This window comes from Chironomus tepperi, unplaced genomic scaffold (genome assembly GCF_022539635.2).
Source record: "Chironomus tepperi strain 1889 unplaced genomic scaffold, CSIRO-AGI_Ctep_v1 contig_454, whole genome shotgun sequence".
Taxonomy (NCBI): Eukaryota; Metazoa; Arthropoda; class Insecta; order Diptera; family Chironomidae; genus Chironomus; species Chironomus tepperi.
The window spans coordinates 236,927-258,501 of record NW_027226576.1 but is presented as its reverse complement, the minus strand read 5'-3'; the positions used below and the strand labels follow the sequence as shown (position 1 = coordinate 258,501).

General features: G+C 27.8%; 5 protein-coding genes across 5 annotated transcripts; 4 read left to right on the top strand and 1 right to left on the bottom strand.

The window, feature by feature from the left end:
- The first annotated feature begins 132 nt into the window (after nucleotides 1–132).
- Nucleotides 133–2,955, top strand: eIF4A (eukaryotic translation initiation factor 4A). The gene is made up of 7 exons (XM_070651228.1): nucleotides 133–272; nucleotides 750–919; nucleotides 989–1,048; nucleotides 1,111–1,200; nucleotides 1,277–1,402; nucleotides 1,474–2,095; nucleotides 2,155–2,955. Coding segments are annotated over exons 1-7 (1,215 nt in total). The 5' UTR covers nucleotides 133–270; the 3' UTR covers nucleotides 2,300–2,955.
- A 1,125-nt stretch (nucleotides 2,956–4,080) lies between these two features.
- On the top strand, nucleotides 4,081–5,668 carry Hap40 (Huntingtin-associated protein 40 kDa). Its single transcript, XM_070651233.1, has 2 exons — nucleotides 4,081–4,996; nucleotides 5,063–5,668. The coding sequence occupies exons 1-2, from the start codon at nucleotides 4,625–4,627 to the stop codon at nucleotides 5,651–5,653; spliced, it is 963 nt and encodes a 320-aa protein (XP_070507334.1). The 5' UTR covers nucleotides 4,081–4,624; the 3' UTR covers nucleotides 5,654–5,668.
- LOC139098869 (protein phosphatase 1L-like) lies at nucleotides 5,652–6,960 on the bottom strand. Its single transcript, XM_070651229.1, has 3 exons — nucleotides 6,833–6,960; nucleotides 6,070–6,758; nucleotides 5,652–5,995 (listed from the first exon to the last, which is right to left on the bottom strand). The coding sequence occupies exons 1-3, from the start codon at nucleotides 6,917–6,919 to the stop codon at nucleotides 5,743–5,745; spliced, it is 1,029 nt and encodes a 342-aa protein (XP_070507330.1). The 5' UTR covers nucleotides 6,920–6,960; the 3' UTR covers nucleotides 5,652–5,742.
- Nucleotides 6,961–7,037: 77 nt separating this feature from the next.
- On the top strand, nucleotides 7,038–8,749 carry xit (ALG6/ALG8 family glucosyltransferase xit). Its single transcript, XM_070651218.1, has 3 exons — nucleotides 7,038–7,105; nucleotides 7,265–7,537; nucleotides 7,596–8,749. The coding sequence occupies exons 1-3, from the start codon at nucleotides 7,050–7,052 to the stop codon at nucleotides 8,719–8,721; spliced, it is 1,455 nt and encodes a 484-aa protein (XP_070507319.1). The 5' UTR covers nucleotides 7,038–7,049; the 3' UTR covers nucleotides 8,722–8,749.
- Ziz (dedicator of cytokinesis protein Ziz) lies at nucleotides 8,690–21,518 on the top strand. The gene is made up of 12 exons (XM_070651208.1): nucleotides 8,690–8,777; nucleotides 9,171–9,317; nucleotides 12,568–12,684; nucleotides 12,868–13,073; nucleotides 13,135–14,513; nucleotides 14,579–14,832; nucleotides 14,898–15,233; nucleotides 15,296–18,511; nucleotides 18,738–18,954; nucleotides 19,013–19,304; nucleotides 19,374–19,579; nucleotides 19,641–21,518. The coding sequence occupies exons 2-12, from the start codon at nucleotides 9,219–9,221 to the stop codon at nucleotides 19,667–19,669; spliced, it is 6,351 nt and encodes a 2,116-aa protein (XP_070507309.1). The 5' UTR covers nucleotides 8,690–8,777; nucleotides 9,171–9,218; the 3' UTR covers nucleotides 19,670–21,518.
- Nucleotides 21,519–21,575: the final 57 nt, after the last annotated feature.

The following is a 21,575-nucleotide window of genomic DNA, read 5'->3' as shown; positions in this document are numbered from 1 at the left end:
TAATATGTATCTTATAATTTTATCAAGTTTGTTTATTACCTGTAGATTATAGATATTTTTAATAAGAAATATTAAAAAATAATAGTTAATTCAGAAACTTTAAAAAAGAAAACAAAAATAATACTGGTATTTGATAATTCGAACGAAACTTTTTCCATTAAAAAGGGCCATACAACTTGGTTGAAAATTTAGTACAAGCATTTCCTTTTTAGAAAAATCATTTATTGAACTACAATTTGTTCTACGAGTAACACTCAAAAAATTAAGAAAATGTACGAAAAAACTGTGATTCTGGTGACAAAATTATAATAAAAGTGTATATAAGTCTTCAATGCAACCGAAAGTGAAAAGAAAACTCAAATATAATGTGTATATTATAGTTAAATCTGTAAAAGATAAAAGCATAGTTCAAACTTTTTTTTTCTTTGAAATTTCACTTAATTTTTTTTCGCTTGGAGTCCTTCTTCTTAAGTTTTTCAAACAAAGATATGTTATTTTTTTAAAAATTAATTAGTGCAGAAATTAAAATAATTTTCCATTAGAATGCTATAGTTAGAACCAATCTAAAAGTATAGCAGATAATTAATTTTTTTAAAAAGAAAATCGAGGTTATGTTTAACGGAGTTTAAAATAAAAAGTCGAACAAATATGAGTCATTTAATGGATGCATTGAGATTTTTTACATTATAAAATAAATCTTTTTTTTCATCAAGTTATGAAATAAAAGTGATAAAAAAATTTAATTATAGGGAAGATAACCGTGCCCAAGAAACCTACGATGGACCCGCCGGAATGGAAGTTGGAGGAATCATCGAATCAAATTGGGATGAAGTTGTTGACAATTTCGATAACATGGTGTTGAAGGAAAAACTTCTTCGTGGAATTTATGCTTATGGTTTTGAAAAACCTTCGGCTATTCGTAAGTACTTTATTACATATATATAATGAAGCCGGTTAAAAATTAAAAACTACATTTTTTTTTCATTAGAACAAAGAGCCATCATTCCATGCATTCGTGGACGAGATGTAATCGCTCAAGCCCAATCAGGTAAAATTCTTCATATCTACAGTTTTCGTTTATTTTGGTACTACAATACTTTTACATTACAGGTACTGGTAAGACGGCTACTTTTTCGATTGCTATTCTCCAAACAATCGACACTGATGTTCGCGGTTGTCAAGCATTAGTCCTGGCTCCAAGTATGACAAAGATTTATTAAATGAAAGGAGACAAATTCACTAAAATATTTTTTTTCTATAAATTTATCTTGATTAGCTCGTGAGTTGGCTACTCAAATTCAAAAAGTCGTCGTTGCTTTGGGAGACTTTATGAATGCTCAATCTCACGCCTGTATTGGAGGAACTAACGTTCGTGAAGACATGAGGAATCTCGAACAAGGAGGTATTTAAGTCAAATATGAGTATATATATACAGTAAAATATTAACATATTTTTTTCCATCATTATCTATAGTACATGTTGTTGTTGGAACCCCAGGACGTGTCCAAGATATGATTCAAAGGAAATTCCTTCGCACAGCTGACATCAAATTGTTCGTCTTGGATGAAGCTGATGAGATGTTATCTCGTGGATTTAAAGATCAAATTCAAGAAGTTTTTAAGAAGCTTCCTAATGATGTTCAGGTGATTTTACTTTCGGCCACAATGCCTCCAGAAGTTTTGGAAGTCAGCAAATATTTTATGCGTGATCCAGTCAAAATCCTTGTTAAGAAGGAAGAATTGACATTGGAGGGTATCCGACAATTTTATGTGAACGTTAAGCAAGAACAATGGAAATTGGGAACACTTTGCGATTTATACGATACATTAAGTATAACTCAAGCAGTTATCTTCTGTAACACTCGTCGTAAGGTAGATCAATTGACTGAGGAAATGACAGCTAAAAACTTTACTGTTTCTGCTATGCACGGTGAAATGGATCAACGTGAAAGAGATATGATCATGAAACAATTCCGTAGTGGGTCGTCTCGTGTTCTCATTACTACTGATTTGCTTGCTCGTGGTATTGATGTTCAACAAGTTTCATTGGTTATAAATTATGATTTGCCTAGCATCAGAGAAAACTATATTCACAGGTAGATGCACTTTTTTACACAAAGATCTAGTATTAACAATATGTTTTTTTTTCCTTTAGAATTGGACGTGGTGGTCGTTTTGGACGTAAAGGTGTTGCTATCAACTTTATTACTGATGCAGATCGTCGCGCTCTTCAAGAACTTGAACAACATTATCATACTACAATTGAAGAAATGCCGTGTAATGTCGCAGATTTGATTTAAATATACTTGGATATTGAAAGATAAAGAAGATAAACACAAACTTTCAAACAAAAAAAAAAAAAAATTAACAAGTAAAAAACAATTTATAACTTTACAATCCAAAATAATAATATTACAGATCAGAGGAAAATCCAACCAACCAGCATACTTTTTTTAAAGGACATTTTCCTTCCTTTTCTCGCAAGTCTAAAGCAAGCAAAATTAAAAATTGTAATTTATATTGTGTTCTTCTAAAAATTTTGTCACTTCCTTTGAGTGAGTAAGAACAAAGCAAAGTGGAAAGACCGTATAAAACACCGAAAAAATATATAAAATTACATTTTAAATCAATCATATTTTGCATGTAAGAAGAATTTTTCAAAGTGCTTCAAAATAACTAACATTTATATTATTCTTTATTACATACTTTCTTAAACTCTGTCTTGGATTGAATTTTTTTATGGTTTCTATTGATTTGATTAGTTAATTTATTTTAAATATTTGCGCGACAAGAAATAAGTTTGATAACGTTGAATTATTCAAAATGAATAAAAAATTTAAGCTTAGAATTATTAATGAGAATGATAAGAATCACCGAACTTTTTGGATAATGATACAAGAAAGACGACGTTTCAAGAAAAAAATAAAATTAAAAGGAATTTTATTTTTTCATTTTACTATTTTTTCAACTTATTTTTTTATGTCCATTTCACCAATTTTGTGGATATTTCAGAATTCATATTTTTCATTATGTTTTACATCTTCTATCTATCTTTTTGAAATTATTTGTGTTAGGATTAGTAATGAGAATATATTACACTTTCTCCTAGAACATGCAATGAGATATATATATATCGCTCATACATATTTCTTTTTATACATAAGATGATGAAAATTAAGCAGAAAATTTGCTTAAAGATCGCCATTCCATAGTTGATCGAAGCACATTTATACTGCAAGTAATTAATTTATATATAAAAAAATTATTTCAACGATTTTTACCTCTGAAATAAAAAAGAACTAAATTAAAAATTAATCTTTCCCATTTCTTAATTAAAAATTATAATTAATAAGGTGTGAATTAGTTAAAATTTCGAATTAAGAAACCAATTTACAAGTAAAAGTCAAAATAAATTTGAAATGCATCCATTTATATGTAACTTTCAAACCAAAAAATGCTTTTAAGATTTATTTTTCATTAAAATTTTTATACTTGTCCAATATTGACCGATAAAAAAATGGTTTACCTTCCTTCACATAATTTAACGTTTGCAGTTTAAATGTCTTTTTTGAATGATTTTCAACTTAAGAATGGTGATTTTCAGAATTTTTTAAGAATAAGATTTAAAGAGAAATGGACACAATATCCAAGAATTAATAGTTTTTTTTTTTTTACTTTTAATGCGTATGATTGATTGATTGTAAATATAAACTGAATTAAAGAAAAAAAAATATGTTCTATTATTTATTTAGGTATTATTAAATACTTTTTACTTTCTACTGTTTTAATTTTATTAACAACATGAAGCTATTTATTTAACATTTAGAATTGGCCAGGAAACGGTTCTGTTCGATTTTTCCTTAATATAAATTGTATTTTTCTGTCCATGTCTTCATTATAAATTGCTTTGCATTTCTCAAAATTCACTCTTCTGCGAACCTAAAAGATATAGACAAATATTAATATTAAACCCAATGTTATTAATTTTAGATAAACTTTAAAGTTATTTTATTTTCTTACTTGATAAGGTTTTTCGTAATATCTAGTTCGTCTGTATTGATCGAAAATTCCTTCCTTTCCTAAAACTCGATTCAGTACTCTGCAAGCTTCTTCTACATTATTTCTTACAAATACAGTTCTTGATAGAAACTTAAGATGCTTCATTATTAATTAAATTTTTTTTATGAATTAAGGTTGCGAAAAATTTTAAGGTTTTGCTCCCGATCTACAAACATTTGAATGTGGCACTGAAGTTTACTTTGACAGACCTTACCAGTAATGTACTTAGAACAAACTTTAGGAATTTCGAAAGGAAAATTATAGTATCGTCAAGAAGCTGCTTCACTAGATTCTTATGATATCACGCCGCTTTTTAGTACTAATTTTTAATAAATGTGAAGATCGGGATCAAAATTGAACTAAAATTTTAGAACAGATTTTTCAAAACAAAATTTATTATAGCACATTTTTAAAAATTATTGTATTCACTTTGGTCAATATTATAGCTAATATCTTGGCAATTAAAGTAATGAAGATATCCTGTATATAATGTGGAAAGTGGAATAATTAACGGCGAAACTGTGTTTTTGCAAACTCTGATTTTTATTAGTTATTTATGAAGTGGAATGCGTTTAATTCATTCTGACGAGCACGAGGACTTTTCTAATTTTTTTATTAATTATATTAAATTGGAGATGAATTTAATAGACGAGTTTAAAAATTCTGCAAATAAACTAAAGAAATCGCAGAGAGTCGTATTCAAAAAACAAGATACAAAAGAAGTCTCAAATTTATTTAATCAGCTTTCATTAAAGTTTGATAAAATACCAAGTTTGGCAAATTATGGAGGTCTATGTATGCTAGGAGTTTTTAAAAGCTGTGAAAATTCAGGTGATATTGAAGCTCAAAGTGCATTACTGAAGGGAGCACGGATGTTTCGAAAATCCAGTGAGAGGAAAACTATGCTTGGATGTATTAATGATAATTCAAATATTGAGGTAGGCTTTACTAATAAATTTCTTATTTATTTCTTCAAATAATAAATTTTTATTTTATATATTAAGGGATCGTATAGATGTTATTCTCAGGCATTGTGTTCTGAGAAAGATCCAGTAATTAAAGCATGCATTATTAGAGAATTTAATGAAATTAACAAAAATTTGATCATTACCAGCGATTTTAGTTCTTATACTCACAGAATTTATGAACTAGAAAAAGCAAGTAATGAAAATATTCTGTCAAACGATTACATATTTGCTTTGGAAAAACTAACAGAAATAATTGAAGACTTTTCTGAGAGGAAGTGTGAAAATTTATATTCAGATGTTCTAATTAGAGTTGAATTTACTCGATTACTGCTACTACTTATATTGGAACTACCAGCAAACCACCAATCACCATCTCATATAAAAATTTTGGAAAGATTTTCATGGACTACGGAAAATTTTAGCTCTGGAATTGTGTCAAAACACTTGAGCTTTTTAAAATTTTGTGATGGAAATTTGATTTTACTCTTTGAAATGCTAGTTAATTTATGTAAAACTCGACAATATGAATCTATAAAAGAGATTTGTGATATGATTTCATCTCATCATATAATTACAACAGAACAAAATATTCTTTTAGCAAATCTAATTAAACTATATTGTGTATAATAATTTATAAAGAAATTATAAGAATTGAGAAATAAATTTCAAAGTTTTGGATCATTAAAATTACTTTCAAGTCATTAAATTTACTAAAATCATCTTAACCACTCATATGTCCCAACGTAAGGATCAAAACTAGATTTCTGATGAATTTTCTTTGGCTTAATAAACCTTATGATAATAGCGGATATATTATCTTCTGACTTCCTTGCATACGCTTTTTTTACTAAACTCTTTGCACCACAATGCTGTTCCTTAATTTTTTCCTTTACATAATCGCAAGCACTTTGATTGGATATAACGTCCCAAACACCATCCGTTGCAAGTATGATGAATTTTGGAAAGAACCTATTACAAAATGATAAATTTTCAACATTGAAGTTAAGTAGGATTAGAAACGAAAGACTAATCAAAATTAGTACCTAAAATCTTTATATTTCATAATTTGAAAATCTGGAGTGGCTATAATAACTTTTTTCAATTTAAGGGGATAATCGCCTATAGATCTTGAAGTTGCCAAAACATCTGAAACTCGCCAGCATCCCTCTTTGTTGGTCACATATCCTCCATTTTCTTGAATTCTTTTCAATTCGTCAGGATTGTTAGGTTTGTGGTCATATGACAATTGAACGGCATTACCTTTTGTATTGCAAAGCACTGCCCTTGAATCTCCGACATTTGCACAAATGATAGTTTTGTTTGTTATGTCTACTAAAACTAAGCAAAAAGTTGTTCCACAAAACAATGCAGCTTTAGAAAGACGTTCATTTAAAATTTTATCTCCATTTAGGATTTCATTATTCAATAATAATTCATAATTTATCTTATTATCGTGTGTAATATAAGCTTCTGTATCAGATATATTAAACTCTTCTTCTACTTTTACAGCAACGTTAACATTATTATTTTCAATATTTAATTTGGTACTCTTCTGTTCAATTAAGCTCAATACATTTGCTATTTTATCACTTATACATGGCATTATAATATCACATGCATATTTACTAGCAAACTCGCCAGCATGACCATCAAATATTCCAAAAATTGATACATCTGTTCCTTTAATATTTGGTATAACTTTAAACGTATCTTCCATTGTATTGGAACGTCCCTAAAATTATAAACAAAAATTCACGTTAAGCAATAACGACTGCTAAAATTTTAAAAATTATTCTATTTCTTTGCCTGAAATGAGACTCCACCAGCGCAACATAAATTTGATATTTTATATTCTTCAGTACACCAAGAAGAATTATATTTATAGTGTGACATTACTGAAAAGATTAATAATTCTATAATCTAAGATAATGTTATTTGGCAGTAAAGGAAATAAAATTTTTTAAATTTGTTTAATTTCATGCACACATACAAAAATATTGTTTTAGAACACTGCAACGTAAACATGTTTTACGAATTTTTATTTATATCAAGTTTAAAAATATTATTTCTACCAGCTTAGTAAGTTAATTATATATACAATTTAATTGCTTTTTTAATTTTAAGTTAAACTCTATGTGGATTTAAAATAATTTTTTTCATCTCCTAATAATATTAGAAAATAATAGATTTTTTTAAATCTAAAATAATTAAAAGCCGTCAATAATATTGTTTTTATAGCTTTTCCACAGATTTCTTTGTGCACAGAAATTGGCTAGCAATAACAAGCAGTCGAAATACTTCTCAATGGTATTATGACAATACATCAGAATGGACTCTCGACTATCCTCCATTTTTTGCATATTTTGAATATATTTTAACTTTTCCTGCAAAACTATTTGATGAACAGATGCTAAAAGTTGAAAACATAGATTATGCTTCATTCAATACGGTACTTTTCCAGAGATTATCGGTAATATTTACTGATATTATTTACTTTTTGGGAGTATGGCAGTGAGTACTTTATATGAATGTTTATGACTTTTAATTAGCATGGTTATTAATTTTTCAGATGCACCAAAAATGTTAAAGGAAATAGAAGAATTTATCATTATGTACTTCTGTTAGGAAACATAGGATTAATTTATGTTGATCATATACATTTTCAGTATAATGGAATTTTATTTGGAATACTTTTGCTAAGCTGCGGAAAAATGATCCAGAAGAAGTATCTTCAATCTGCATTTTACTATGCATTATTACTAAACATGAAGCATATATTCATATACATAGCCCCTGTATATGTTTTATATTTATTAAGGCATTACTGCTTTTCATCAAAAAAGGCATTTATCATCAATTCTTTAAAATTAGGAAGCATAGTCTTAACAGTAACAGCAATTTCGTTTGGTCCTTTTATTGATCATTTTCCTCAATTGCTTACTAGGCTTTTTCCTTTCAAAAGAGGTCTAACACACGCTTATTGGGCTCCTAATTTTTGGGCTATCTACAATATGTTAGATAAAGTTTTATCTATAATTTTGAATGTAAAACATTCAAATTCGAGTACTGGTGGTCTAGTTCAAGAGCAAATTCATTCAGTACTCCCCCAAATTACACCAAAAATGACGTTTTTAATTACAGCTATCTCTATGATCCCATGTTGTATAAAAATTCTTATAAATAGAGAAGCATCAGTAGTAAACTTTTTAAAACCATTAATAATTTGTGCAGCATGTTCTTTTATGTTTGGATGGCATGTTCATGAGAAAGCTATTTTAATGATATTGATACCAATGCAGATTTTAACTTCGAACTGTGATTCTGAAGAAAATTCCTCATTTTTCCTAGCTGTTTTTGGGCTCTATTCATTGACGCCTTTATTATATTCCAAAGAGTTAGCAATTTTAAAATTATCACTATTTGTGATTTACATAATGATAAATTATTGCATTTTCAAACAAAACAATTCTTATAAACCACCAGTTATTGAAAAAATTTATAATTTTGGAATTTTTATGCTTCCATTTTATGAATTCATATTGCAATATTTATTAAAAATTGACAAAATATTGCCATTTATGCCACTAATGTTAACAAGTGTCTATTGTGGCCTTGGGATGATTTATTTTTGGTTAAAATACTATATTAAATACATGCTGAATAGAAAAATAGAAAATCCAAAAAAAATAAAATAAAAAAAACGATTTTAAAATTTTTAAACAACTTTTTCTAGTACTAAATATTATTTTAGGTAAGTAATTTTTTAAATACTTAGTATAACATCAATATTATTACCAGATATACATTTATTTTCTTATGCTAATTATAATTTCTTAATTATATTTAATTTTTTTAAAATGTTTTCATAAAAATAAAATCAATCGATAGCAGCTGTGTAATCTCATGTTCCAAAGAAAATTTGTCGAACACACATAAACATCAATTTTGAGAGAATCTCTGCATAAAACTAGACTTTTTTTTATATTTTTCCTCAATTTTTAATCAAAATAAAATAGTTTTTACTAAATAAAGTATTTAATTCATTCAGTTTAAGTTTGTGAAAATATTTAGAAAGAAGAAATCGATTAAGAATTATTTAGATAATACAGTCGAAGTAAAATTAATAGTGTTATATGATTTACAGTGAATGCAAATTTCATGAAGTGAAAGAAATATTAAAATTATCAAAATAATGACCGAAAGAAAGTTTACGAGGAATTTGAATTCTCGAGGAATGGCTCAACAACTTAGAGAATCTGTGTCTAAAGTTATTCATCAAGATCTTTTAATGGTAATGGTCTACAAATTATTGATTTCAATCAAATTTTCACATTTATTCTTGACAGTGATAATGATTTTGAGATCATTAAACTTTCATTTTAATCAATTACAATAATATTTAATAAAACAAAAATAAAATTTTGCGATAAAAAATGTTGTAAACATTTCATTCTCTGTCTATGTGATTATTTTAATTTTTTTATTTTGCATGCAGTAATTCTTGAACTATTTAAAATGATAATTTCTCTTATTTTGTAAAGTTGAAATTCTATCAATGTTATTTTTTATTTTCAAAATTTCTTCGCTTAATGTTAAGACAAAAAATTAGTTGACGACGATTTAACATATTCCGAGATACAGCGAAAGTTTTTTTTTGGCAAAGATTCAACATAATGTTGATGTTAATTGCTTCAGAATAATATACGGCTCACATGTGGTAAATCTGAATCAAAATATAACATAAAACAGATAGTCCAATAATTGTATAAAGAGAATCGAAAGTTTTAAACAATATTAGTGTATTGATAAATATCAGCAAAACTAAACAAAATCACGATTTGATTCAAAAAGCTTTTTGACACAGTATTTTATATTACTGTCAAAAGTCAGTGACAAAATAAATTTAGTTAATTTTACTTTACATTTTTTTTTTTTTGAAAATTCGAAATAAATGATTATTATGTCTATATTTAAAAATGACATCATCATTTAGAGCTAACAAACATATATCATTAAATTGATATTTACATTTATTAGGTACATCATGTCAACATTTCACAATAAATTTTCGTAAACGTACAATGAAAAAAAACACATAATATTTTACACAATTTAATGTGTTGTAAAAACAGCATCAATGAAATACAATACAGTTCTAATATAATACAAAAAAGTAAATAGATGTAAAAATAGAATATATGGAACATTTATATGTGTGAATACGCTACAACAACCTGTGACTACCAAGCTTTTATATATAAACAAAATTTATAAGAGGTCCGCTCATGATATTTTCAGTAAAAAGTTTAGATTCAATATCGATAGAATTACTATAGATCAGGCGAATTCTCGCTCAGAAAAAAATCACATTCATTAGCATTGAACTTAACACTTAAGGATTTAAGAAATCGATCTTCCTTTCTTATTAAAGTGAAGCACGAATACACACTTTAGAACATTGTGTTGTACTATTTTTAACTATTTTCGGTATTTCATTTGCTATATGCATTAGATCTTTAAATTTTTAAAATCGAGATAAATTTGTGATAATATACACACAAATCAAATTCCACAGTTGTCTGAGTCATTATACAATAATGTACAGATTTGTAAATATTAAAAGTTTACCTGAAAAACAGTGCCTTGTATTAATTCTAAAAAACTTTTTACAACTCTTAGTTTACAAATTCAATTGTAATTAAAAAAGTTTTATAAATCTATTTGAGTTAAAAATAAATAGATTTATTTCCGATGTCGCAAAGAGGAATTAACTGTATTAAAATCGTCTAGTCAACGAATACGATCTTAATCTTGTCAAAAAAACGATCTTATTCAGCTTTACGAAGGAACAAATTTCATGTAAAAATCAATACGATGTTTAATACTATTCTTTAACATTTTCAAAAATATACATTTTAACTTTTTTTTTTTTTTTGTTGCAAATTGGAATTTAGTAGCGTATCCAAATATGATGAAAATGAAAGTGGTTGACCAAATTATTTTTTGATTTAAATTAAATTAAGAATTGACAAGAAAAATGGGAAATAAAGAAAGTTTATACTATAAAATTTATGTTGAAACATTTGTTAACAAAATTTTATTTTACAATTGATTTAATTTAAAGAACCTATATAAAGACTAACGAAAAAAGATATTTTGTTTATATTGAAACAAATAAACTATATTTTTTAATACATTTTTGAAGTATTTTTTTCTCCTATGAAGTATTATTAGAAAAGGTTAATCATTAGAGCTGCTATCTGCTGTATTTTTACCGCTAAGTCAAGTTACGCAAATTTGAGAATTAAATATACATTTTTAGCGCATTTTTGTAAACTTATTCGAAACTTGAATTTTCCGAGTTCAAGCACAGGACTGAAAATATATTTTTTCGAATTATCAATAATTATCAACACTTATTTGCAAGTTTGTAACGTAATTCAAGTATATCTCTGAATATTTAAACTCAAAATAACCCAGAAGTAAACTTAGAAATCTCGATTTTTTACCAGGGCTCGTGAGGAGGAAAAAAATCTCTGATTTTCTGAAATTTTCATTTTTTGTGATTTAAGAAAATCCGGATTTTTGAAATCCTACGTAAATCTTTACGTAAGCAAAATCATTTTACGGAGCTGAAATCTCCAGGAATTGTTGCTCCAGTATTTTTATGTGATTTTCAAGTCGTTTTAAATTGATTAAATTTTTATTAAAAGCGATATGCTCTGGATCATGATTTTAGTCAATTAAAGTCCTTAAAGTTGTACAAATCTATTCATAATGATTTGATTATCATCTAATAAAGCTGTAGAAACAAATCCTGTAAAGCTTTTATGAGATATTGAGTAAAATTACGATAATTTGTAAACAAAAAGATTTCAGCTACGTAAAATGATTTTGCTTACGTACAAAAAATCCCACATAGAGATTTACGTAGGATTTCAAAAATCCGGATTTTCTGAAATCACAAAAAATGAAGATTTCAGAAAATCAGAGATTTTTTTTCTTCCTCACGAGCCCTGTTTTCTACATAAGCGTCCCGAGATTGGGCGAAAATCATCTGGTTACCCTAAGGGTCGTTCACTTATTACCTTACGCAAAAAAAAAAACGAATTTCTAGACCCCCATCTTCCCCTCGTTACAAAATGTATATGAAATAATTTTTTTTTTGGTTTCAGAAAATCTTTAGTTTTTTTCTATCTTTAGTTATGGTTGAAAAAATATTTAGTAAATGAAAGAACAAAACATTTTTGCCTGAGCCAAACAAAAGTATAAAAAAAAATATCGAAAAACTCATTTAGTTTGTATTTTGAATTGTCTGATTGGAGAGCTTTTAATTAATTTTCAATGGATGTCTTAAGAAGAATTTTTTGTAACCTTATCAAAGTAAATATTTTTAATAATAGAACAGACACTGTTCTTGTTAAGAACTTTTGGAAATTTTGTAACGTAAAAAAATTCCATTTTTATTTTTTAAAATATTGATATTAAAAAATTTTATTTAAAACTTTTAATCATCATATGCTTTATTTATTTGTTTTTAGAGTAAACCAATAATTGCAGATCCGATAGATTTTGAAGGTTTTATTTCAAAAAATAAAACATTAATTCAAAATGATCCACAACGAGAACTATTATTGTATCCAAATGATGATATATCCGTAAGTATTTAAGTGACAGATTGTTCACTTATTACGTTACATAATAACTTATTTAACCTTTTTTTCTAAAATGAATTGAATTCTCGAAATTTCTCTCCTCCCCATTTCCCATTTCTCAACGAAATAAGTGAACCTAAAATACTTGAAGAAAATTTTAAATTATGTTTATCGTTCATTTTATAGGAAATTGTTTTGCCAAAAAAATATAGAACAACTATACCTAACTCTCCGAGAACATTTTTTGAGTACAGTAATGGCAATATCAAAGAAAATGATGAATTATTAGGAAATCTTTTGACAAGACAAGCGTTAAAAACGTATGAAGCATCTAGTTATGTTATTGAATACAAATATAGTAACTATGGAAAAACAGCAGCAGATCTTCCAAGGTAAAAAATTTAATAATTTTATGAGACAATAACAAAAAAAATTTAAATATAATCAATACAGGAATACAAGCGTTGAAATTTTAAAAGAAGAAATTTACGAAATTGATATTGATTCTGATCGAATAGAGGAGAAGTCAACACAAAAGAGCTCAATAACAAAACAGGGATATTTATTAAAAGGTGCAGATACTTCTTCTGAACGAATGTTTGCTCATATAGGTTCAAAATCGTTCAAAAAACGTTACTGTTATCTCAGACAAGAGGTAGATGGAACATATATATTAGAATTACATAAGGATGAGAAGCAATGTGATGCTAAGACAACTATTGTCATGGATTTTTGTTCTGAAGTTTTTCATAATCCCAAACGAGGAAGGTTTTGTTTTGAGTTAAAAATGTCTGAAGGTGGACAAAAATCAGTAATACTGGTTGCTGAAGATGAAGTTGAGATGAATGATTGGATAAAAAAGTTGAACATTGTTTTACAAAAAAATAAACTTCAAGAGGACAAAATATCAACAAGTACTGTGAAGACACATTCACCAAGTCCAAATATTATTTATGGAACACTTAAAGGTTTAGACCAATCGTTAAATCCACAACTTATTAAATATGGACGAGAAACTGACATTTCCATATCTCAAGCGAGAAAAGAAAATAGAAAACGTTTATTTGGTACAACTCAGAATAATTTCTTCAAAAGCTCTTCTGAAGCAAATTTAGAAATATTTAAGGAAAATTTTGGACATAGAATTATCATAAAATGTGAAGAAATAAAGTTTCGCTTGCAAACATTTTTGGATGAAAACGAAAGACTTTCTCAAATAGAGCCTTATTTTACAAGTTTAGCATTGTATGATGTAAGAATAGGAAGAAAACTGACTGAAAACTTCTATTTTGATTTAAACGAAAAGCATGTACGAAATCTTTTATATTCTAATAAAGATCTCAATGAACAATCTAACTCTAATCAAGATGAAAATATATTCTTACAAGAGATTACATCAGAATGGATTATGCATCCTCGAAAAGCTATTTTTAATGTTACATCACCTCATTCTGATATCTTTATTGTCATAAGAATTGAAAAAATTTTACAAGGCAGTATTAATCAATCATCAGAGCCCTATCTGAAATCATCGAATATTAAGTTAGAACAGAAAACATTAAAAACAATAAAGCAATATGCGAACAAAGTTGGTCAATACAGAATGCCTTTTATATGGGCTTGTCGACCACTATTTCGACTATACAGTAATGAGCTTGACAATGAAAGCGAATTTATGGCATTATTCAAACAAGATTGCAATAAGCTTAAAGATGAGGAAATATTGAAAATTTTAAGTGATTATCGTAAACCTGAAAAGATGTCGAAAATTCCAACAATACCAGGATCTTTTAAAGTTACTCTTCAGGAAATTAAAGAAGACATCCCTCCTAGTAAGTAAAAGTTAAATATACTGACTGTAGTAAATTTTATCTCTCGATTCTTCTTTCTTTATTAGACTGCCTTACTACAACACTATTGCCAATAAAGCCATTTTGTTTACCACCAATTGATGATCCAACCATTGAGGTGACTGAATTTTCAGGAAATAATGAACATGAAATACATCCCTATTCAGTGTTTGAAAATCATTTATTTATATATCCAATATCCCTTAACTTTGAGAATCAAAAAATTTTTTCTCGAGCTAGAAATATAGCACTAACAATAGAGTTAAGAGATACTGATACATTTGACGCTAAACCTTTGAAGGTAACTCATTTATTTTAATTTTTTTTATATTTGAAATATTAAAGTCATAATTTTTATGTTTAAAGCTTATTTATGGAAGGCCTCAACAGGAAAAAATATTTATATCCCAATTAACTTGCCCGATATTGCATCATAACACTTTACCAACTTGGTACGAAGAAATAAAACTGAAACTTCCTACAAATCTTACACCACAGCACCACCTATTGTTTTCCTTTTCACATGTTTCATGTAACATTAAAAAGAAAGACATGATGAATTCCCCAATAACTCCTGTTGGCTATGCATGGTTACCTTTAATCAATAAAGGCAAATTAAATATTGAAGAACAAATCTTACCAATTTCTACTTCTTTACCTACGGGATATTTATCTATTCAGCCATTAGGTCTAGGAAAAGGGGTATGCAAATTTTTTTAAGATACATTTTTCGTGTTTTATAAAATTTCTAATTTTTTTTCTAGAATTCTGGACCAGATATTTCCTGGATTGACAACCAAAAACCAATATTTAATGTGAAATTTAGATTAAATTCAACTGTTTTTACATCTGATCAGCATCTGAATAACCTCTTTTCTCACTCCGAAAAATTGTTGGAAAGCGTAAAAGGAATAATTCCATCAGATATAGAAACTTGTAAAGTTTTGAAAGCTGCTCATGCAATTGATATAAGCGCTGTGATATATTTTTTACCAACCATTTTCGATCAACTTTTTATACTTTTGATAACATCGTATAGTGAAGATGTAAGCTGTAATATTATTCGACTGATGATCAACTTAATTACCATGATAGCTGAAGATGCGAACAGAAAGGAACTCATTCTCTCATATGTTAAATACAATTTTAAAACACCAGCTTTTAATGTGAAAACAAACTCAAGTCCAAATAACATAAAAACAGTTCACGAAGAAATTATTAAACATTTACCAGCATTGCTTAATCCATCGAATACAGACTTTCTTCTAGTCAACAAGTTTATGAAATTTTCATTTATCATTTTTGATATTGTCATCAAATCAATGTCTCATCATTTAATTACTAGTGGAAGAATAAAAATGCATAGAAATGAGCGATTCCCAAAGGAATATGAAGCACGTATTGAAAAATTGCTTCAAGTATTAATGCCATATTTAATATCTCGATATAAAGAACTCCCAAATGAAACTCATCTTTTGAACGAAAGTTTTTCAATTTTCTCAAAGAAATGTATGAGTTTAATGGATCGTGGATTTGTATTTAAATTAATAAGACAATACATGGATAAATGGTCGCCTGGAGATCCCAGACCCTTGCAAGAATTTAAATTTCAATTTATACAAAAAGTTTGCTCACATGAACACTACATTCCTCTCAATCTACCATTAATAATAAACTCAAATCATCGATCACCAGAAATTTTAAGCCATTTCTGTTTATCTGAAGAATTTTGTAAACAGCATTTTCTTGCTAGTTTATTGCTGCAGGAAGTAAGGAGCTCATTGAATGAAATTAGTCATATACGAAAACTGTCTTTAAGCATTCTCAGGGATCTTCTAGCTAAACATGATTTAGATAACAGATATCAAAGTAAAGGACAATTAGCACGAATATCAATGCTCTATATTCCATGGTTGGGAATAGTCATTGAAAATATTAATCGTATACCTGACTGCTCAGACACGAAAGATTATGTTGGTCATCAGCGTATTTCAAGTAATAGCAGCTACGTATTTTCTCGTGATATGACACCAAAATTAGTATCACAAATTTCAACACCTACAGCTTCAATTAACAGTCCAATGCAAAGTACACCAAAATCAAAGCGTTTTACATTAATGCATGTGGATAATTCTAGAGTATCAACACAATTTAAGGATTTGATAGCTGGACAAAGTTTGTTAAAAAATGGATTTTCTTCTTCTAGTCTGAACTCAGATTGTAGTTCAATGTCACAAGAAACGACTGTTGTAATTCGCAATGGAGATGATAACAACTCTTCTTTTCATCTCGGACATAATAGATCAATTAGTATGATACAAACACCATCAGCTCCTAGAACTGATAGATTTACAATACCTGAAGCAAAAGATATGTTAATTTGCTTCCTCTTTACTGTTAAGCATCTATCTGATGATCATATGCTTACTTGGTGGCATAATTGCACTGCTTCAGAGAAAGCTTCCTTTTTTCAAATATTAGACATATGCTTAGTTCTATTTCGTTACGTAGGTAAAAAAAACATACAACTTAATGATACTACTAAAAGTACTTTTAATAGTAAACACAAATCAAGCACACTTCCAGCAAGAATTATAAATTCTGATAGTGATCACTCAAATTTAAATTCCACTCACGAGACGGGTACATTAAATCATCAAAATCGTGAGAACTTAATAGAAGAAACAGCAAAATTACAAAAAGCTTTACAAGATTCAAATTTAGCTACTGAAATTGGTATGATTGTACTTGACTCTGTTGGTTTATTTTGTATTCAATTCAAAGATTCTATGGTTGAAACTGGAATTTTACCAAAAATTGCACAAATTTACTTAAGATTTTTACAAATTGGACAGTCCGAAGCTTTATCAAAACATGTTTTTGCAGCTCTTAGAGCGTTCATAAATAATTTCTCTGAAGCTTTGTTTAAAGGAAACGCATTGCTTTGCGGTCAATTTGTTTATGAACTATTAAAATGTTGTGATAGTCGTTTGCAAACCATTCGACAAGAATCATGTGCAGTTTTGTATTTATTAATGCGCAGCAATTTTGAATTCAGTGAAAGGAAAGGATTAACAAGAGTTCATTTACAAGTAATTATATCTGTTTCACAAATGATTGGAAATGTAATTGGTTTAAACAATTCAAGATTTCAAGAAAGCTTATCTATAATCAATAGTTATGCTACTAGTGATAAAGCAATGAAAGATACGGGATTTGCAACAGAAGTGAAAGATTTGACTAAACGAGTTCGTACAGTATTAATGGCAACTCATGCAATGCAAGCTCATCATGCTGACCCTGAAAAATTATTAGAACTGCAATTATCGTTAGCTAACTCATATGCCTCAACACCAGAACTGCGTCATACATGGCTTGTAACTATGGCTAGAAATCACGAAATTAATCAAAATTTTAGTGAAGCTGCCTGCTGTCATCTTCACATAGCTGCGCTAATTGCTGAGTATCTTAAATTGAAAGGTAGCGACTTAATAAATTTTGGAGCAGAATCATTTGCAAAAATTTCTAAAAACATCCCCAAAGATGAAAAGGGTCTCAAGTTAGATTCAGGTGTTCAAGACTCACAATATACTGATGTTATTTTGCTTGACCAATTAAAAAATTGTGCAGATTTTTTGGATAAATCAGAGAGATATGAATGTCTTGGGGAATTATATCGTTTAATAATTCCAATATTGGAAAATCGTCGTGACTATACTGGTCTGGTTGAATCATATAATCATCTAAGTCAAGCATATCAAAAAGTAATTGAATTTAACCGTAATGGCAAAAGATTACTAGGAAGATTTTATAGAGTTGTATTTTATGGTCAAATGTATTTTGAAGATCAACACAATGTGGAGTATATTTACAAAGAACCAAAGGTCACAACTTTAAGTGAAATTTCTTCAAGATTAAAAAAGCAATTTGAAGACAAATTTGGATCTGAAGTTGTAAAGATAATAATGGATTCAAATCAAGTAATTTTTACTTCTACATATTATACAAGTTCATTTATTACGTTACGCAAAAAAAAACGAATTTCTAGACCCACCTCTCCCCTCCCTTGTTACAAAATGTTCATGCAAAAAAAAAAATAATTGTTTAGACTGTTAGAAAATCCCTCCTTAAAAAGTGAATGTAATAAGTGAACGACTCCTAATAGAATTAATTTTTTTAAATATTTTTATTTTCCTTTGATTCTAGGTTAATGTGCTTGAGTTAGATCAAAAAATAGCATATATTCAAGTTACACATGTAATACCTTTCTTCATAAAAGATGAACTTGAAATTAAACAAAACGACTTTGAGCAAAATCATGATATTGATATATTCATGTTTGAAACACCATTTACGAAAAATCATGTTGGACCAAGATGTAGCTTAGTCGAAGATCAATGGAAAAGAAGAACTATTTTAACTAGTAAGCATTTATATTTATTTTTTTATTCAAATTTTCAAACCTTTTGAAAATATTTCAGCAAAATACAGTTTTCCTTATGTTCTAAAGCGAATTCCGGTTAAAGATCGACAGATTGTTGAATTAAGTCCAATTGAAGTTGCTATAGATGAGATGAATTTAAAAGTGTCGGAATTAACTGATGTAGTTTTTACTCCTTCTATTGATGTCAAAAAATTACAATTACGTTTGCAAGGATGCGTAGCTGTTCAAGTTAATGCTGGACCTTTGGCTTATGCAAATTCATTTTTGGATCCAAAATTTTCAATAAAATATGATTCAGAAAAGGTTGAAGACTTAAAAGAAATATTCAGGTAAATATGATTTATCAATACTTTTTTTTATATTTTAATACCTAATTAATGAATTTTTTCTGAAAACAGAATTTTTGTGAGCGTTTGTTATCAAGCTCTTCAAGTAAATGCACGTGTTATTTCAAACGATCAAGTTGAATATCATAACTGTTTGAAAGAAAATTTTAAAAACATGTGTTCTGTTTTAATGGAATTAATGGATGAAAAAATAATCTCATTTGATGACCAAAATAATCCCCATCGAAATAGTTTAGCCTTATTTAGTGCCATATCAGGTAAAAAAAACCGTTTTAATTTTAAAAATTTCATTTTTAATTTAAATTACATTTTTCATAGGTACATCAAACAATTCAAGCACTGCTTAATGATAAAATATTTTTTTCGTTAATTAATAACGCACAAAAATAATTATAGTCAAAATGACCAAATATAATTCAAATTTACAAAATAATAATCGCATACCTATTAAAAAATTTAATTAAACTCGACATTTTAAATGTGTATCGATAAAAAGTATTTAATTAAAATCCTGAATAAATATTCAGTCAGGATCAAATTCTTATGTATATCTTACTATCAACCTTTAGTCGATGAGGTAATCAAAAAAATTTAAAAGAAATATTTCATTTGAGTCGACTGTATCTTACAATTGGAACAGACCTCGCGCTTTAGAAAAGTTTTTGTTTAATTATTACCTGAAATAATTTCATTAGCTAGTAATTTTATATAGAAAAAAAAATCATTCCAAAAAATTGTTAAAAACAATGTTTCAGTGTCATGCATTTTATTTTATTAAACCCTCATATTAAATTCATAATAAAAATAATTCAGTGTTGAAATTTGTCCATTGTTGTGCAAAATTCACATAAGGAGAAGTAGGTATTTGAACTTTTTAGTATTGATTGCCAAAAATTATTCGAGGTATTTTTCACGAAGTTGGATTTTGACTCCCGAAACTCTCTTTCCCACCTGAAAACGCCCCTGAATATTAATTAATATTTTGAACGACAAAGATCTATGTAAGAATCTGCTTTCTATATTTTATTGGCATCTTCTTTTACAATACTCAATTGAAAATGTAAACAAAAAAAAAAAATGATTTTTTCCTGGTGAGATTTTAAAAGAAGCTTCACAATTTTGGTATAAATGTTTGCTTAACAAAAACACAAACGATTAAAAAAAATTCTTATAAAGCTTAAAATGATCCATTATTAATTGCTTCTTTTTAAAATTTAAATATAAGTTTTTATATTTTTTCTGAATGAAAACAATAATTCACAATAATTTCGGATCAGATCAGAAATTACAAAACTTATAAGAAGAGCATAAAACTTTTGAACTAATTTTATTAGAATCAAAGAATACTATCTAATTTTGAATTTAATGCATAAATAATTTAATGCACAAAGTAATAATTGTAGAAAATTTGAAATCAAATGGTGCCAAAATAAACTTAATTGATTAAATACTCATACTTATGCATGAAAAGGTATGTTTAATAATTAATTTAATAATAAATTTTATTTCAAAAAAAAAAAAATATTAAATAAACCTAACTCAAAATAAACCATTGATTTAAATATAATATGGATATCAAGAAGACAAAAAAAGATGCAACTTAGTGCTACAATTGCCAATCTTGAGGACCTGCATCGGTAAATTGCAGAATTCAAGCTAAGTGTGTTAAATGTTATACATATATAACATTACACCTCATATCACATATACCTCAAGAACCACAAAACCTAAAGTTTCAGGTAACAATGCAATGGAATTTTCGTCATTAAAACAGTTTCGACAACTCCAGATGGATTAAGCTACACCAAAAATAACAGCTGATAATGAAAGTACCAGTCACGTGAACTATGCAGAGAAACTTAAAGAAGCAACCAAATCTGAGAGTCTGTATGAAAGACTTAGCAATGCCCAAGAGAAATTAAAGAGAATACCAGACATAGAGAAGAACATTAATGACTTGTAATCTCGTAAATAGCTTGAGAGAGCACCAAACACCACCACAGCTCGTTCAGATATATTTAAGGACAATGAGGAAGAGCCGGAGAGTGGAAGGGAGTCATTGCCGAAGATTTTTAAAATTAACCCACTAAGTAAACACCTGAATAAGGATTTTAAATTTAAATTTGTAGACAAGAAAAAAGAATTGTGCCAGTCTTAAAACAGCTTTTGAATAAAAATAAATATAATATGAACAAATATGTTGGACTCCAAGTATGTCCCAGAACTTTATGAGAACTAGTCATAAAATGTGCT

Excerpts from the sequence above, each read along its gene's own strand:
- Hap40 (XM_070651233.1), top strand. The coding sequence starts at position 4,625 with ATGCGTTTAATTCATTCTGACGAGCACGAGGACTTTTCTAATTTTTTT. Across the intron at positions 4,997-5,062 it reads ATGATAATTCAAATATTGAG|GGATCGTATAGATGTTATTC; the intron begins GTAGGCTTTACT and ends TTATATATTAAG.
- Ziz (XM_070651208.1), top strand. The coding sequence starts at position 9,219 with ATGACCGAAAGAAAGTTTACGAGGAATTTGAATTCTCGAGGAATGGCT. Across the intron at positions 12,685-12,867 it reads ATCCAAATGATGATATATCC|GAAATTGTTTTGCCAAAAAA; the intron begins GTAAGTATTTAA and ends TTCATTTTATAG. Across the intron at positions 18,955-19,012 it reads AAGAAGAACTATTTTAACTA|CAAAATACAGTTTTCCTTAT; the intron begins GTAAGCATTTAT and ends AAAATATTTCAG.
- eIF4A (XM_070651228.1), top strand. Across the intron at positions 920-988 it reads TGAAAAACCTTCGGCTATTC|AACAAAGAGCCATCATTCCA; the intron begins GTAAGTACTTTA and ends TTTTTTCATTAG. Across the intron at positions 1,049-1,110 it reads AATCGCTCAAGCCCAATCAG|GTACTGGTAAGACGGCTACT; the intron begins GTAAAATTCTTC and ends TTTACATTACAG.
- xit (XM_070651218.1), top strand. The coding sequence starts at position 7,050 with ATGTTTTACGAATTTTTATTTATATCAAGTTTAAAAATATTATTTCTA. Across the intron at positions 7,106-7,264 it reads ATATTATTTCTACCAGCTTA|CTTTTCCACAGATTTCTTTG; the intron begins GTAAGTTAATTA and ends TTGTTTTTATAG. Across the intron at positions 7,538-7,595 it reads TACTTTTTGGGAGTATGGCA|ATGCACCAAAAATGTTAAAG; the intron begins GTGAGTACTTTA and ends TTAATTTTTCAG.
- LOC139098869 (XM_070651229.1), bottom strand. The coding sequence starts at position 6,919 with ATGTCACACTATAAATATAATTCTTCTTGGTGTACTGAAGAATATAAA. Across the intron at positions 6,759-6,832 it reads CTGGTGGAGTCTCATTTCAG|GGACGTTCCAATACAATGGA; the intron begins GCAAAGAAATAG and ends TTATAATTTTAG. Across the intron at positions 5,996-6,069 it reads ATGAAATATAAAGATTTTAG|GTTCTTTCCAAAATTCATCA; the intron begins GTACTAATTTTG and ends ATTTTGTAATAG.